General features: G+C 43.5%; 1 protein-coding gene across 4 annotated transcripts in view; it reads left to right on the top strand.

Annotated features, from left to right (window-relative positions):
• Positions 1-11,848, top strand: part of CORO1C (coronin 1C) — a 91,764-nt gene extending 79,916 nt beyond the window's left edge. For 3 of the 4 annotated variants that reach the window (XM_030821325.1, XM_030821324.1, XM_030821323.1), the window contains exons 6-11: positions 1,303-1,422; positions 2,558-2,662; positions 4,570-4,715; positions 7,922-7,979; positions 8,092-8,337; positions 9,428-11,848. In XM_030821325.1, coding sequence (XP_030677185.1) covers positions 1,303-1,422; positions 2,558-2,662; positions 4,570-4,715; positions 7,922-7,979; positions 8,092-8,337; positions 9,428-9,547 — 795 coding nt within the window. In that variant the 3' untranslated portion in view covers positions 9,548-11,848. Of the gene's footprint in view, positions 1-1,302; positions 1,423-2,557; positions 2,663-3,904; positions 3,928-4,569; positions 4,716-7,921; positions 7,980-8,091; positions 8,338-9,427 lie in introns of all 4 variants that reach the window. The other variant, XR_004032053.1, reaches the window with a different exon arrangement.
• Positions 11,849-15,435: the final 3,587 nt, after the last annotated feature.

Genomic DNA, 15,435 nt, shown 5'->3' with positions numbered 1-15,435 from the left:
GTGAGTATTCCTAGGATGAAAACTCAGTAGTTGGAGCACTTGAGTGTGAGCTTTCTGCTTTTTAAGGCAGGCAGCAGTACTGGTCAGTGGGACCCTGTTGTGTGTAGACACCAACTGTGAATAAGAGAAGGCTTATAAACCCTTCTGTCTCCCCAGTTGTGCTTCTCTCCAGAGTTGTGAATTTTCCAGCTTTTACTCAAGTCTCTCACTTTGTAGCCTTTTTTCACAAAGAAATAGTTTGTATCAGTTCACTAGAGTCCCTAAGAGTTTATAAGTCTTGATCAATTAAACCAATTGGCTGCGTTCCTGATTTTGCAGCTTAGTATTGAATATTGATGAATCAATTCCTCACCCTTTTCCAAACACAGCTGTTAAAGATGCAACAGGTGGCCGGGCATGGTGGCTCACGCTTGTAATCCCAGCCCTTTGGGAGGCCGAGGTGGGTGGATCATTTGAGGTCAGGAGTTTGAGACCAGCCTGGCCAACATGGTGAAACTCTGTCTCTACTAAAAATACAAAAATAAATAAATAAATAAATGCGCGGGGCGAAAAGCAACAGGTTCTCTCATCAGTTCAGTGTCTTAGTTTCTGCCACCCAAACTGGACCTGAACAAAATCACGTACCCTGACAAAAGATGGACATTTGGGTCTTCAGTCTGTGTTGAAACTACACGTAGTGAGTCTGAGAAGGCCTCATTTGCCACACTCTGAGGCCCTTCCTGAGATGTGGTTGTTCTTTGGCAGCATTTCTTTTCGAGAGTTGGGCAATGATAGTAGCTGGTGCTTACTGAGCCCTGGGGACTTGTCCAGCCCTGTGTAAAGTGTTTTCTCCACCTGACATCTTCCAAGGGTTGTCCTAGTGCATTCATTAAACTACCGAGGTCAAGGAAAGGGTTAACTAGACAAGGCTTCTTTCTGCCCTATGATATGGGTAGAAATGGTAGGGCATACCTAATCTCCTTATGTTATTATCCTCTTGAGAAACAAACATTTGTCAGAGTCCTTTCATGTGTTTTATTTTCGCAGTGCATAGACTTGGGTTGGCAGCAGGATATGGTGGAGAGAGCGAGGCTTCTGAGTTAAATCCTGGCATTCTTGCTGCCTCACGGAGGGGTCTTGACCAGATCACATAGTATCTCTTTGTTTCCTCATCTGGGGAAGGGGGATGGTTAACAGTGACCTCCCTCCCATACCCAGGTGAACATGAGTGGCAGTTGGTGAGGTTGGATCTGTGCCCGAGTTTCCCCACTCACCTTGTCTTCTTGCAGTTTAATGTGTGGCGTGTGCCTTTTTGCTCTCCAGGAGAAGGAGAAAGCACATGAAGGAGCAAGACCCATGAGAGCCATCTTCCTGGCCGATGGCAATGTCTTCACCACTGGGTTCAGCCGCATGAGCGAACGGCAGCTGGCTCTCTGGAATCCGGTACGCCCTCTCCAGCCTTTCCGCTTGCTTTCACTTGAGCTTTCTCTCTGTTCTGAGCAGGTCTTCCGGTGAGTAAGTAGATTATGGGATTCTTAGTGTAGTTTTCTAAACGCCTGCTTGTCTTAGATTGGATGTGAAGTTCTTATCCTCATTGGAGACTTACTGGTAAATGTATTTCAAAGACACACTTTTGATACTCCTGAAGAGGCTGTTGACTATATTTTTTAAAAAGAATGAAGAATCTAGTGTTTTGGATTTGGGAAATAAGTTCATGTTTCATAAATAATATGATCAGTTGTCTAAATCAAAATAGTCATGCTTGGGAAAATGTTCATAATTAGCTTAAGTGGGGAAAAATACAACATACATTCTATCATCTCAATCTCTGTGTGTACATGTGTCGGAAGGAAATAGATCAAAATGATAATAGCTTCTGCCACCCACTGGGCTGTAGGATTTTGGAATATGGAATGATTTTTATGTTCTTTTTTATATCTTTCAACTTTTTAAAAGCACACATATTTTATAATTTAAAAAGTACTTTCAAAAAATAAAATAGGGTGGGCGAGTGGCCATCCCTGTAATCCCAGCACTTTGGGAGGCTGAGGCGGCTAGATCACTTGAGGCCAGGAGTTGGAGACCAGCCTGGCCAACATGGTGAAACTCTGTGTCTACTAAAAATACAAAAATTAGCCATGGGTGGTGGCATGTGCCTATTATCCCAGCTCTCGCGAGGCTGAGGCAGGAAAATCGCTTGAACCTGGGAGGCAGAGGTTGCAGTGAGCCGAGAGCACTACTACACTCCAGCCTGGGTGACAGAGGGAGACTCAGTCTTAAAAAAAAAAAAGAAAACATTAACAAAGGAGAAGGGCTCTCTTGTCACTGTCATGAAATCACGCTGATGTATGCATGCATTATGTTGTCAAATCAGTGAAATTTTGTGAGTTGGATCTCATTTAGCATCCCTATTGCTGTTTTCATGTATGAGTATTGTATGTGCATAGTTCAAACTTCTATTATTCTAGGAAAATGGCTCACTTAATTGGTATAGAAGAATGTAAATAAGATTGGAAAAATTTATTTTTAAAAAAATGTATATACACACATATATGTATTATTATTATCTTCCCCCCAGAAAAATATGCAGGAACCAATTGCCCTTCATGAGATGGACACTAGCAATGGGGTGTTGCTGCCTTTCTATGACCCTGACACCAGCATCATTTACTTATGTGGAAAGGTAAACAGTAATTTTGATGTTTGGTGTTAAATCCTGTAAGTGGAAACATTTATCCTTCAGAGATTTAGAGGACAGGCAATGTGTTGTATCTGTTTAATTTTTCTAATTTGTGTGTGTATGTTATAAGCCAAGGACAGATAATTTGGTATTTTTAGGTCTTGAGACTGGACTGTGTGCAGCTTGCCAGTTGTGCAGTGATAACACGCCATGTTCCATACTTCTGACTGAAGCAGGGGTTGGGCTGGGGTGTTGGGGAAAATGCTCCAATCAGGGGCGCTCTTGTCAAAAAAAGAAGATACACTGGTGTTTCATCTTCACCTAGCAGTGCTACCTGATTGGTGATTTTAGATTTATCTGTACTTATGTCAGGGATGGGCAACCAGTTGGCCACATCTAATGCTGAAATTTGTTGGATAACCCCAGATGAGCATGTGTATACTTAGTACCACACACCATGGACTTGAAAGGAGAATGGTGCTTTGTGGATGCAAAGTTTTGAGGGCGTCAAAGACTCTCCAGAGGGTTCTTATTCCTGGGGTTCAGTGCTAGGGCTCTGGGCTTGAAGATATGAGGCCTGACTAAAGCTCAGGGGTGATAACAATTACAGGGAGACTCCACACTGAACTCCAAAAACCTTCCTCCTGCCTTATGAGCTCAGCATACCTAGACTGTGGGTAGCTTTATTATTTCATTTTTGTAAGTGGGAACCTTATAATTCCCTTTTTTTTCTTGTAGGCTCAATTTCCCTTAGAACTTTTTGTAGTTGAAATAAATGAATTAATAACAGTGGAGCTGTTGAAGTAGTCCCTAGACCTGTTAGATAGCCCTTCGCTGGGTGGTAAAGCTGGTGATGTTGCTTTTCGTAGCTGATTGAGCATGCTGCAGACCTGATTTACATTTTTATAGGTCATTGTTTTAGAAATGGAGATCTTGTCTGTTTCCTTGAAAGCCATTTTAACAGATGTTAACAGGTGTTAAGTACATTTACCTTGCCGTTGTTGCCCTTGACTGAATTAAAACAAAATGAGCAGTTACTCAGATATTAGTAACATGAGATGGAAAATTCTTTTGGGCATGCAGAAATGACTAGTAAGGGTTTAGCTTCTTTTCCATTGCTTTAGATATCTCAGTCATTGAGACAAATGGAAATCATGAGAACTGGGAGCACTGTTGAGGCATGATACCACCTAGCTATTTTTGTCTTCTTCTTTCTTACATATATGTATATCTCCTCTCTGCCAGACAAGATTGCCGTCATTGTTCAGGTTGGTGTAACTGTGTGACAATTATTTGTACTTAGACTAACATATGCTTCAGTACTCAAAGATATCTGACTATTCTAAGCAAGAAAGTAGTAGAATTGTACACATTGCCATGAGATGGCACTTTCTGAGGATACTCACTAAAATTGAGTTTCTTCATTAGAAAAATCTCACTTTTTATCATCTCAGTGCCTGGTATTGGTGCCCTTAGGTCTGTGAACAGCATTGCATTATGCCAGTAAATGAATACTTAAATCAATAATTGCATTCTCAGCAATCCTCTTAGTCTTTGTTTGTTTGTTTGTTTTTCAAAGTTGAATTGCAATGTAGCTGTTTGGCAGAGGCATTAACATTTTTGCCTTAACCCTGGCCTGGTGCCTAGGCTCAGGGGAGTAAAATTAGAGCCTTTGGTAGGAGGCCAAGGAGACCACTTAAAAGGCATGCTAGCATTTGATAAGTGAGGGATTACTTTGTGAGGAAAAGAAACTGTTACATGCTTTAGGCAAGCCTCTTTATGAGGAAGAAAAGGTCAGCTACTGAAGCGGGGTCCCAACTAATGCTGGGTTTATAGAGGAGAGAGACACCCCCATAATCCAGATGTTTCAGTTAACAATCAGACACAAACTTGTCTCTGGTTTCTTACAGGGTGACAGCAGTATTCGCTATTTTGAGATCACGGATGAATCCCCGTATGTCCACTACCTCAACACATTCAGCAGCAAGGAGCCTCAGAGAGGGATGGGTTACATGCCCAAGAGGGGACTTGATGTTAACAAATGTGAGATTGCCAGGTAAAGAATCGAGATTGTCAAGTGTTCTAGGTTGGTGTAACTGTGTGACAATTATTTGTACTTAGACTAGCATATACTTCAGATCTCAAAAATATCTGACCATTCTGAGCAAGAAAGTAGTAGAATTATACACATTGCCATGAGATGGCACTTTCTAAGGATACTCACTAAAACTGAGTTTCTTCATTAGAAAAATATCTCACTTTTTTTCTTGAGACGGAGTCTTGCTCTGTTGCCCAGGCAGGAGTGCAGTGGTGTGATCTCAGCTCACTGCAACCTCCGCCTCCCTGGTTCAAGCAATTCTCCTGCCTTAGCCTTCCAAGTAGCTGGGATTACAGGCGCCCACCACCACACCCGGCACATCTCACTTTTTATCATCACCTGAATGCCTGGTGATACCAGAGCAATACAGCTACAAGAAATTCTATGAAGCCCAAGTCTTTCTGTCCTTGTGTGTACTGTGGAATTAATACCTCATTTCCTGCCTATATAACTGAAGTGCAGCAATGAAGTGGCATAGCTGGGGTGTATTGCACACCTACTGAAATAGTGAAACATGCATCTTTAATCTTCAAGCTGAGGCCGTGGTCAGTGTTCCCTGGTGGGCAAGTAGGGCAGAGCCTGGCTTGGGGATGGAAAAGTGGGTGGTTTTCCTACCCTATAAGTGGAAGAACCAGAGTCAAAACTGTATTTGGGGCCCCACTGGTCCTAAAATAGAGAAACCAAAGGTCCTATAATGGGGTGGTAGGTTAGCTTGATTTAGGAAGTTCAGCTATGATATAATTTCTACCTCTCTGTACTACTTCTGATTTTTTAAAAATTCATATTCTAAATGCTAGCAGGCTTCCTAAGGGACAGGCTTTTTTCTCATGCTAGTCAACAAATATATCCTCTGAGACTCAGTGACCACTGGCCATTTCAAACAACAGAATAATTAGCACTACATCATCACATATAAGGTCATACCAAACATTTGTACAACACTGTGTTTATATGGACTTTTAAAACTCTTGCTGTTCTGGTCTCACAATTAAAGAATTGATAGTTACGTCTTTGAAATAAAAGTAAAAGAATTTTTATAAGCCCCTTTTTTATATTAATCTCTACTAAAAATACAAAAATTAGCTGTGTGTGGTGGTGGGTGCCTGTAATCCCAGCTAATTGGGAGGCAGAGGCAGGAGAATCACTTGAACACAGGAGGCGGAGGTTGCAGTGAGCCGAGATGGTGCCACTGCACTCCAACCTGGGGCAACAGAGCGAGACTCCATCTCAAACAAACAAAAACAAACAAACCAAAACTCTCTATGTGATTTTTTTTTTTTTTTTTAGTTGGAATAATGATGGAAAGCTGTTAAAGATAATTGAAAATTGTGGTTTAAACCAAACTAATCAAAACGTGGTTCAAAATAGACTGAATTCAAGTTTATGATTACATCCAGTATTTCAAAACACATTTGTTGTCATCTAAAAGTTCGACAGACCATAAACACAGTTGTTCGGAATGTCTCCGATTTATGAAGTGTTTCTTGAGCATTTATTGTATGCCAGGCACTGTGCTAAATATGCTACTTGCCACCTCTTACTTTTCATAACAATCCTATGTGGTAGGTGTAATTTTTATCCCCATTTTATGGATGAAGAACTTAAGGCTTGGTGAGGTTGTCACACTCTCATGGGTTTTAGTAGTAGAGCTGGAAGTCAAAGCCAAGTCAGTCTTTTTATTCACTATACTAACCACAGAATTTTCATTAAATCAGTCTTTAAATATGTTTTTGGGCCAGGAGTGGTGGTTCACCCTGTAATCCCAACACTTTGGGAGGCCAAGGTGGGAGGATCACGAGCCTGGGAGTTCAAGAGCAGTATGGACAATCTAGTGAGACCCTGTCTCTACAAAACATTTTAAAAATTAGCTAGGTGTGGTAGAATGTACATGTGGTCCCAGTTACTCCAGAGGCTGAGGTGGGAGGATTTGCTTGAGCCCAGGAGGTCAAGACCTCAATGAGCTTGTGCCACTGCACTCCAGCCTGGGCGATAGAGCAAGACCCAGTCTCAAAAAAAAAAGGTTTTTGGTTTATCTGGGACTCTTTTAGTTTTTGGTTGAAATAGTAAACAGGCACATTTGACACAACCTTCCTTTTAAAGAGGACGATGATTTTATAAACCTTTACCACCCTGAGCTCTACTCAGCTTTTGTTCCCCTGATGCGTTAGAGCAGTGTATCTGCCAGGTTGTCTTCAATGGACTCCTGCCCAGTTTCAGATGCCAAAGGCTGCAGGTTTCCAGGAGAAATGGTTTTGCATATTTGATGTGGCAGTGTCTTCTCTGACTTAAACTCTTGGAATTCAGAAAACATTTCCCCAGCAGCATGGACGTCCACTTGCACACCAGCCGTTTGATCTGGTGATCTGGCCACAACGCTCACTAAGGCCACCTTTCTTGCCAGGAGCTTTAGAGACTTTTTTTGTTGTTTCCCGTCTTGACTGAAAAAGAAAATTGGCTTGACCTTATCAGGGTCATCATAAGAGAAGTCGTTTCTGGTCTGTTTAGTTTTCTTGTAGGATACAAATAAAAATGTTATACCTTTCTTCCCCATTACAGAGCTCTTTGCTCCTTTCTTCCAATATTACAGTGCAAGTTGCTTTACATTCTCTTTCCACATTTTGGATAGTTTCACATTTTTCTTGAGTGTCATGTACGACGTGGTTTGCTTGGATGAGAAAATCATAATCCTAGGATTGTTTTCTTTTGCTTTCTAAAAGTCATATTTATACTTACATGTTCAACCATCTCAAGCTGGCACCTGTGTTGTACCTGTGTCGTAGATACAATCTAACAGATGTATGTTCTCTCCTGTATGTTGACATGGTAATTTTTTCACAAGTGAGTCAGTTTCAGTGTTGCTTTTATTTCCACCACAGTTGGTCTGCCCCCCAGATAATTGGCATTTGTCATCATCATACGTAGACCTCTGCTCATGGTTCTTGTCTCCAGTCTGCCATTTCCTAGCATAGTGACTCTCGGCTTCCATTCTCTTATCTGTCAACCGGGAACACTAAGTTCTGCCTATTCCCGGGGTGGATCAGATGTGGGGATGGGTAAAGAAGCACTTGACATTTCAGACAGCATTGTAGAAAACTCATTATTCATCCTGTTAGTCAGCCTCATATTTCACTTAATGCAACTTTGCCTTTATTTCCCCTCTGAAGATTCTTCAAACTTCATGAGAGAAAGTGTGAACCTATTATCATGACTGTTCCCAGGAAGGTGAGTGCTCAGTTTTCTAGACAATCCATATTTTAAACAAATGTAAAAATAAAATTCAAAAATCCCAGGCCTTTCTTCTTCCTTACCCATGGGTGCCAAATGTCTCTTGTAGTCTGACCTTTTCCAAGATGACCTGTATCCTGACACAGCGGGGCCAGAGGCTGCACTGGAGGCAGAAGAGTGGTTCGAAGGCAAGAATGCAGACCCAATCCTCATCTCCTTGAAGCACGGGTACATTCCAGGCAAAAACAGGGATCTCAAGGTGGTCAAGAAGAACATTCTGGATAGCAAGCCCACTGCAAACAAGAAGTGTGACCTGATCAGCGTCCCCAAGAAAACCACGGACACGGCCAGTGTGGTGAGGACCAGTGGAGTGCAGGGGTTCTTGGCTGGTTCGGGCTTTATCCTCTAGAAAGCCCTTGTGGTCCAGGGCGTCAGCGAGTACTGTCCCAGCTGGGTGCACAGGGGCTTTCAGTAAACGAAAAAGTGGGAGAAGGTCCTCGGTCATGTGATGGTGGTGGTTTGTGGCCACACTTGCCTCCTTTAATGGAGTTAAAGCTCCTGTAGCCCCATTAAAGGAGCCAAGTGTGGCCACAAACCACCATGATTGGGATAGGTATCAGTCTCCTCCTATCTCTGAGTGTGAACAGGAGCCTCTTGGGTTTTTCCTGTCTTTTGCCAAACTAGTTAAACCCTTCTCTGATTTGGGTAGAAATAAAATATCATGGGAGCGTGGGGTCATAGGCACCAGGGAGAGGAGGTCCCTGGAAGGAGGGAGTGGCACGTGTTCAGATGTAGCTGAGTGGCTACGACAGAAGGATCTGGCGGTGTGGGGTTGGCAACAAGGGGGATTTAGGCAAGAGCCCTTTGGGTGGGGAATTGGGAATCAAGCCTGCCTTTGACTCGCTGTGGCCACTGGAGAGTGCTGCTGTTGCTGGGAGAGCGGGTCCTGGGTAAGAGAGAAGGAGTGGACACACAGGGCAAGGGTTTCTCTCCCAAGAAGGAGCCTCCCTCACAGATGGCAGGAGCTCTGTAGCCTCTGGGAGAGTCACCCCTCGCTCTGGTCAGATAGAAGTTACTCTTGATGGAATGATTGGGGTGGTTAGGACGTAGGACACTGTTGAAGGAGGCTGTTTTGTCCTATAGTCTAACTGTGACCCAGGAGACCCTTTATTTGAGTAAACGCACAGGCTTCGGGATCAGAAGTGGCACTGTGACACTGTGACACACTGTCGTTTTGCCACAGGGTTTCAGATAGATCGGCCAGTGCTCATTGCATTCAAAGCCCCAGATACAGTAGGGCTTTGACTTCTCTTTTCAACTTGGTGACTATGGCTTGCCGTTTGCAAAATAGAAAACTACATTTTATATCTTACAAGTTTTGAACTGTGTTGAACTTTGTTTACTGCATTTTAATCACTGCCTCCTTTTTTTGTTTGTTTTCTTAGCAAAATGAAGCCAAGTTGGATGAGATTTTAAAAGAGATCAAATCTATAAAAGACACAATCTGCAATCAAGATGAGCGTATTTCCAAGTTAGAACAGCAGATGGCAAAAATAGCAGCCTGAAGGTCCCACCCCCACCCCTACAAAAAAAATGGGAGCAAGAACTTGTGCTTGGGAGCTGGTTGTTGGTGTGGTCCTAGGGAGGGCGGAAAGGGAGGCACTGCCATTTGGAGACATTCCATTTCAGATTTGTCAACCAGCGATAGGCCACATTCCAGTAAGAACTCAATTTGTCTCCCAAATTTGCAGAAACAAAACGTGATTTAAAAGCTGAGCTTTTTATCAGAAAGCTTTTTTGATGTTTTAAGTGTTACGTGACTTGTTGAACTTTTTAAAAAGTGCTACTTTTAAAATCCCAGATACTCTGAATTTTAGAAAACAAATTTTAGAAAAAAAAAAAGTACCCTTTTTTTTTAATGAATAGGGACCAATGCCACATTGCTTTTTATATTTCTTTCTTTTTTAATGTTGCCAAAACCAAAAGTAGCTTTGTTTTCGTTTGTATTTTGCTACTTTGCAGTATTTGTGTGTGGTTTTTTTTTTCCTTAATTTGAAAGGGACAGCACTGTGTATGTTTATAAACTAAATGAAGATAAGATATTATTTTCTATAAACATTCATCTGAGAACAATCAAAGCAGCAGCCACATGGTGCTGGCTCCTTTGCAGCACAAACCTGGTCATTTTGATGACTGTACAACAGGAAGACTTGAAAAATCACGTGGATTCATATTACCACTGCTCTCATTTCATGGAGTCTTCTGATCAAAAAAGCTCACATCATATTTCTTCCTTTCCTTTCTCTTTTCTAGAAATTGGGTGTTTGTACCAGAATGGAATTTTGCTTCTCGGTTATCCTGTGCTTCAGATGATTATAATCTAACCCAAACTAGCATGTGTTTCTGCAGTTTGTTACACATCTAGGATCTATTGCATTCATCACTTTAAACATCATGTTTCAGGTTTTGGTCGATACTTGACAAGGGTGCCCAGGATGGGAAGACATGTGTACTGCTGAGTGTTCCTTCTTGCCCTTTTCAGCAGCTTGCCCGGCTCTTGAGTACAGTGGTGGGGACTAAAAACGTGGGCATGTGGAGAGGGGTATTTGCCCTGGGTGATCCTGTTTCCCTGTGCTGTCCCCATGCTGTGTTGGAGGAGGAAGTGGCTCTCCTTCCACCAACAAAGCTCCTGCCCTACCCTCTTCCTCACATGTGCTGCGACCTCTCTCAGGGCTCCCCCAGCCATTCCTACTTTCCTTCCTGCCTTTTAGCTCTAACCACATTAAGCTAAGACAAGGCCAGAGGGTGTGATTGAATGACTATTGAGACTGAGGAGAATGATAGAGAGTGAAGCAGAAACAGGAGCGCAGACCTCTGCTGTAGCTTTAATGCATACAAACATGTCCCTCCGCACAACTAACCGGCCTTGCCTCTCCATCTCGCACCAAGGCTGTGTCAAAGCACAGAGGCTCCCTGGACTCGGAGGGGGCCAGAGACTGAGCTCTGGTTGCCTGTTCATTCCTCAGTTAGCTGGAACTTTGCCCCATTTCCAATTTCTTATAGTGCATGCTTGGGAAACAAGATTTAAGGAGCCTCTGTTCTGGAAGGGCTGTCTGTGATTGAACGTGAAGTGTGTAGTGCCATTGGGACCACGAAGGGAATTCTTGCACATGCTCGTGCTGGTGTGGGCATGGGACTGGCTGGAAACGTCTGCATACAGGGAGCCAGGGTGAGAGCGGAGTGTGGTGACAGCTGAACTTGGAGTAATGTCCGTGTAGAAAAAGGACCATATTCTTATCCAGCCAATATTGGGAGTGCTGTCTCCACAATTTCAGGGCATCTGAATGTTTGATGTGGTTTCGTGTGTGTGTATGTGTATGTGTGTGTTTAATATTGAAGTGGATCATGAGATGTAAAGAAAACAATAATGACAATGACTTATATTCAAACCTGTGTTTGTTTCTTTATCAATGTAATCTGCTGAGGACCTTTTGTCTAAGATTCAGAAGTGTTTTAAGGTTCTGATATCGAATTAATGAAGTAAAGTTGTTGATGGTGGTGAAACACCGTAGGGCATGTGGTTCAAAGAGAAGCAGGAGGGCAAGGGAAAGTTACCCTGATCTTAGTTTGTAGCTTATGACTTATTTAATGAACGGATGCCCAGCCAAGCTCAGAGTAGGTGCCCCAAAGCATTGTGGATTATTTTCCTGTTTTGTCTTTTTTTTTTTTTTTTTTTTTTTTTTTAAGCCGTGACATCCCGGAAGAGGACAGTGAATTACTCCTAGGTCGGCTCTTATAGAGTGGTCATAGTGTTCTGTCAAAACACTTGCTTCCATTTTCAGAGATAAAAATCATTGATTACAAAATGGTGTTTGTGTTTATTTCACACCTTGGCTGTCTGTGAGGCAGCCCCCACCTCTCTGCCTGACATAGCTTTCTGACTTTGGTGGACGAGCACAGTGCCATACTCCTCTCTGGGGGTAAGTACAGGGGAAGTGCGTGTGGGTGGCTCAGCTCAAGTGCAAGTGAGGTCTGCAAGCCAGTCAAGCACTGTGTTTTGGCTTCCAACAGACCTGAGCCTTTGGATCCTGTCTCAGACCTTTGCCAGCGGTGTGTCCTGGGATGGGGTTCCTAATCCTTCTGAGTCCCTTTTCTTGAAGGGAGTATGATAATTCCATATAGTTCAGATGAGAGGAATACCTGTGTGGCCACACAAACAACCCTCGCTGCATGGCCGCCACTGTTACTATTATACTATGAGTTGATTTTCTGACAGAGCCTTTGAAAGCACTTTTTCTTCAGTAGAAACAAAATTCTCTTGGCTCAGCTGCGACTTTTATTCCAGCAGGCTTCCAGGGTTAGTTGAATTGCAGGGTTTCCCTTTCGCACTATGACATTGTCTCGTGACATTTCAGTGTAGCAAAGAATTTCCCACTGTTTGCTTTTTCTGAATATGATGAATGGTCAGCATAAAGCTCCCCTTCCTCAAATGCCTTATCTTAAAGTTGCTTTAGTCTGTGAGAAGAATGGCTGCCATGTTCTTGGTCCACTCGTGGCTGCAGGAAGTAGAAGCTGGCAGGGCTCTCTGTAGACCCGAGGTGCCCGCAGTCAGCCGGGAGACGCGTGGTGGTCTGTTTATGACTAACTTGTTTTCTCACTCGGGCCACCTTGATTCTTTGCCAGAAGACCTGAAGGTCAGCATGCTGGCCCCAGACAGCCAGCCAGACCTCGTCTGGGGGGAACTTCCATTTTTTTTTTAAGGTCACTTCCCTTGCTGTACTTGGTATTCTACACCCAGAAAAACTCTTTGTTGGCTCTTAAGAATCTGTTAACTCTAAGTGGCCCCTTCTCTTTCTGCGGGCATATTAAGTATCCCAGTGCTGGCAGTGGGTCACAGACGTGAGTCACCATCAAGGGCACACCTTTCCTGCTTCAGACGGGCAACCCTTGATGTCCAGGCTGGACAGTGCCCTTTGTGCTCTTTTGTTCGTTAAAAAGAAGTCCCTTGCCAAAGAATGTAGGGGTGGCTGTCCTTTCCTGCGAGAAGGGGGTATGTGCGGGGTGGACAGCCTTTCCAGAGGGCAGTCTGGCAAGTGTATCAAAAGCCTTAAGTGTTTTCTTAAGACCCAAGATTCTCACCTTTGGAAATTTTGTCCCAGAGAACTAGTGGGAGGTACATTCAGGAATTAGAAGAGTAAAATCAACTCTGCAGAAGGGGGTCAGTAAGTTACTTGTCATATTCATATGTTATAATACTGTTTTGTTATTTAAAGTCATTTAAAAAGAGTATTGAGTAGGAAACATTAAAAAATAGTAAAATAAAGTCAATTCCAACTTGGGTTTAAAATATATACCTACCTAGGTTGAAGCATGAAAGTATATTATTTCTGGGTGCTGGGTGTCACTACCAACTTTTTTCTGTGTGTGCCAAGTGCCCTACAGTGAACTGCGTTGCTGATGTCAGCATAAAAAGTATAAGTGTGTTTACAAAGTAATTCTCACCAGCTCTCTACCCCATGGAGTCACTCTGCAGTAAATGATGTTAGTTGGCTTATCCATTCAGAAGTAAAATGGGGAAGAAAGTGAAGTCCATTGGACCTCATAAGAACATTCAGGACCAGAACTTATAGTGAGAAGTGTAGGTTTCCTAATACAGATATGTAAAACCACCCCAGAACAGATGGCTTGTGACAAACTTTTTAAAGGATATATGCATATACAATGTATACTTATGTGTAGAATAAATACCAGAAATGTTGTTATTGCTATAGGCAGGTAAAGTTGTGTGTAATTTCTATCTAATCCTATTTTTCTGAATTTCCTATAAATGTATTTATTCCCAGAAAGGCACTATTAAAATTAATGTATTTGTGATAAGTTAATAATTATTAAGATAAGCATAAATCAGTGGAGATGTGTGAAATGGTGCAGCAACATTTGGTGAGCTGTGGGGGCAGCAGGGACACCAATCTACATTCTTAATGGAGTCCACAGTTAAAACCTTTTCTTTTTCTAGTTAGAAGAAAGTAAGTCCCTTTTAATCTACTCTTCAGACTAGAAAAAAAAAAAATGTAAGCCCTAAAGCAATGGAATACATCACAAAGGGAAAGACAGATTGGCTATATAAAAATTAAATTATGTAAGACTTTAATATGGCAGAAAATGAAGGTCATCGGAACTGGGAAATACGTTTTCTTCCAATATAGTAAGGGCTAAGTATACTTTGATATGCTTCATCTCAGCTGCAGCTGCTGCCTCTGTTTGAAACGTGACGTGTGAAATGTTAAGTCCCAGGCAGCTGATGTGCAGATGGCAGCCATCCTCATCCCTCCTGCGGGAACTGAGTCCACCAGCAAATGGCTTATTCTCAACTTCGAACTTTGGGGCATGGGGTGGGATGGGGTGGGGGTGTGTTCACCTAGCCGTGGTGTGCTGGGTGAAAGTTCCCCTGTGGCGAGTGTCAGGAGGGCTGGGTGGGAGATGGGAATTACTGCACATCCCAAGGTCCGTGAGGATAAGGTGGCTGCTGAGTTGGTTGGATTGGCTGAAATGTGGAGGGGGGTGAGTTTAGAGAGGCAGATGGGATCCTTCAAATTCATTGTATTTGGAGTTTAATTCATGTGAACGAAAATGGGTAAGAGGGCATATTTTAGGATCCTGAGTTTAGTGAGGGGCAGATAGAGGGTGAGGCATGCGGCTCCCTGACAGGCTTCATGGTGAGGGGCTAGAAAGCAACCCCAGGGCCATTGCCCAGGGAGCCTGAGGGCAGAAGTCAGAGGAGGAAGTTACCTACTTCAGGACTCAGCTTGGAAGGCAAGTAGACGGGTCTGTTCTGCTGTCAGAAAAAATCTGCACACTTGAGCTTGGGCACTCACCACTGGGTGCTCAGTTTTGTTCTTAGAGTAGCTTCCTCACACCGATCTCAAAGAGTAAGTGGACTTTTGGGGAAGGACTTCCTGGTGGGTTTGGAACAGAACTGAGGAGAAGTGGCTCAGACAAAGGCCCGCAGGCAGTTGTGGGGGCAGAGAAAGCTTTGGGCTGCCAGAGAGGAGCGGTCATCTGTGTCTCCGAGGGGAAGAGCAGGGGGCAGGCCTGGTTACAGTGGAAAGGGATCACACGCAGGGTGCCTGGCCCCCAAGATGCTGCGGAACGCGGTCAGGGGGCTGGTTGCCAAGTTTGTCCAGGCTCCTCTCCACTGGGTGCCTCTCAGGCCCCCAGCAGCAGGGCTCCCTTCCCGAGAGCCCTGTGCCTCTCATCGCGCATTTCCTAATCTCCTCTCCCCCACTAGGTAGGGTTGGATTCGTCTTGGCATTCACTGAGTGAGAACTTGTATTTACAGTGAGAGTGTCACCGGGCTGGAGAGAACTGTAATGGAGCAAGTGACCCCTGGTCCAGCCAGGAGAGGTGCTCAGGCTAACTAAAGGCTCAGTGCCTTGAGGGAGTTCAGCAACAA

The sequence above is a fragment of the Nomascus leucogenys genome, chromosome 10 (assembly GCF_006542625.1).
Source record: "Nomascus leucogenys isolate Asia chromosome 10, Asia_NLE_v1, whole genome shotgun sequence".
Taxonomy (NCBI): Eukaryota; Metazoa; Chordata; class Mammalia; order Primates; family Hylobatidae; genus Nomascus; species Nomascus leucogenys.
This window is presented reverse-complemented; position numbering and strand designations above follow the sequence as displayed.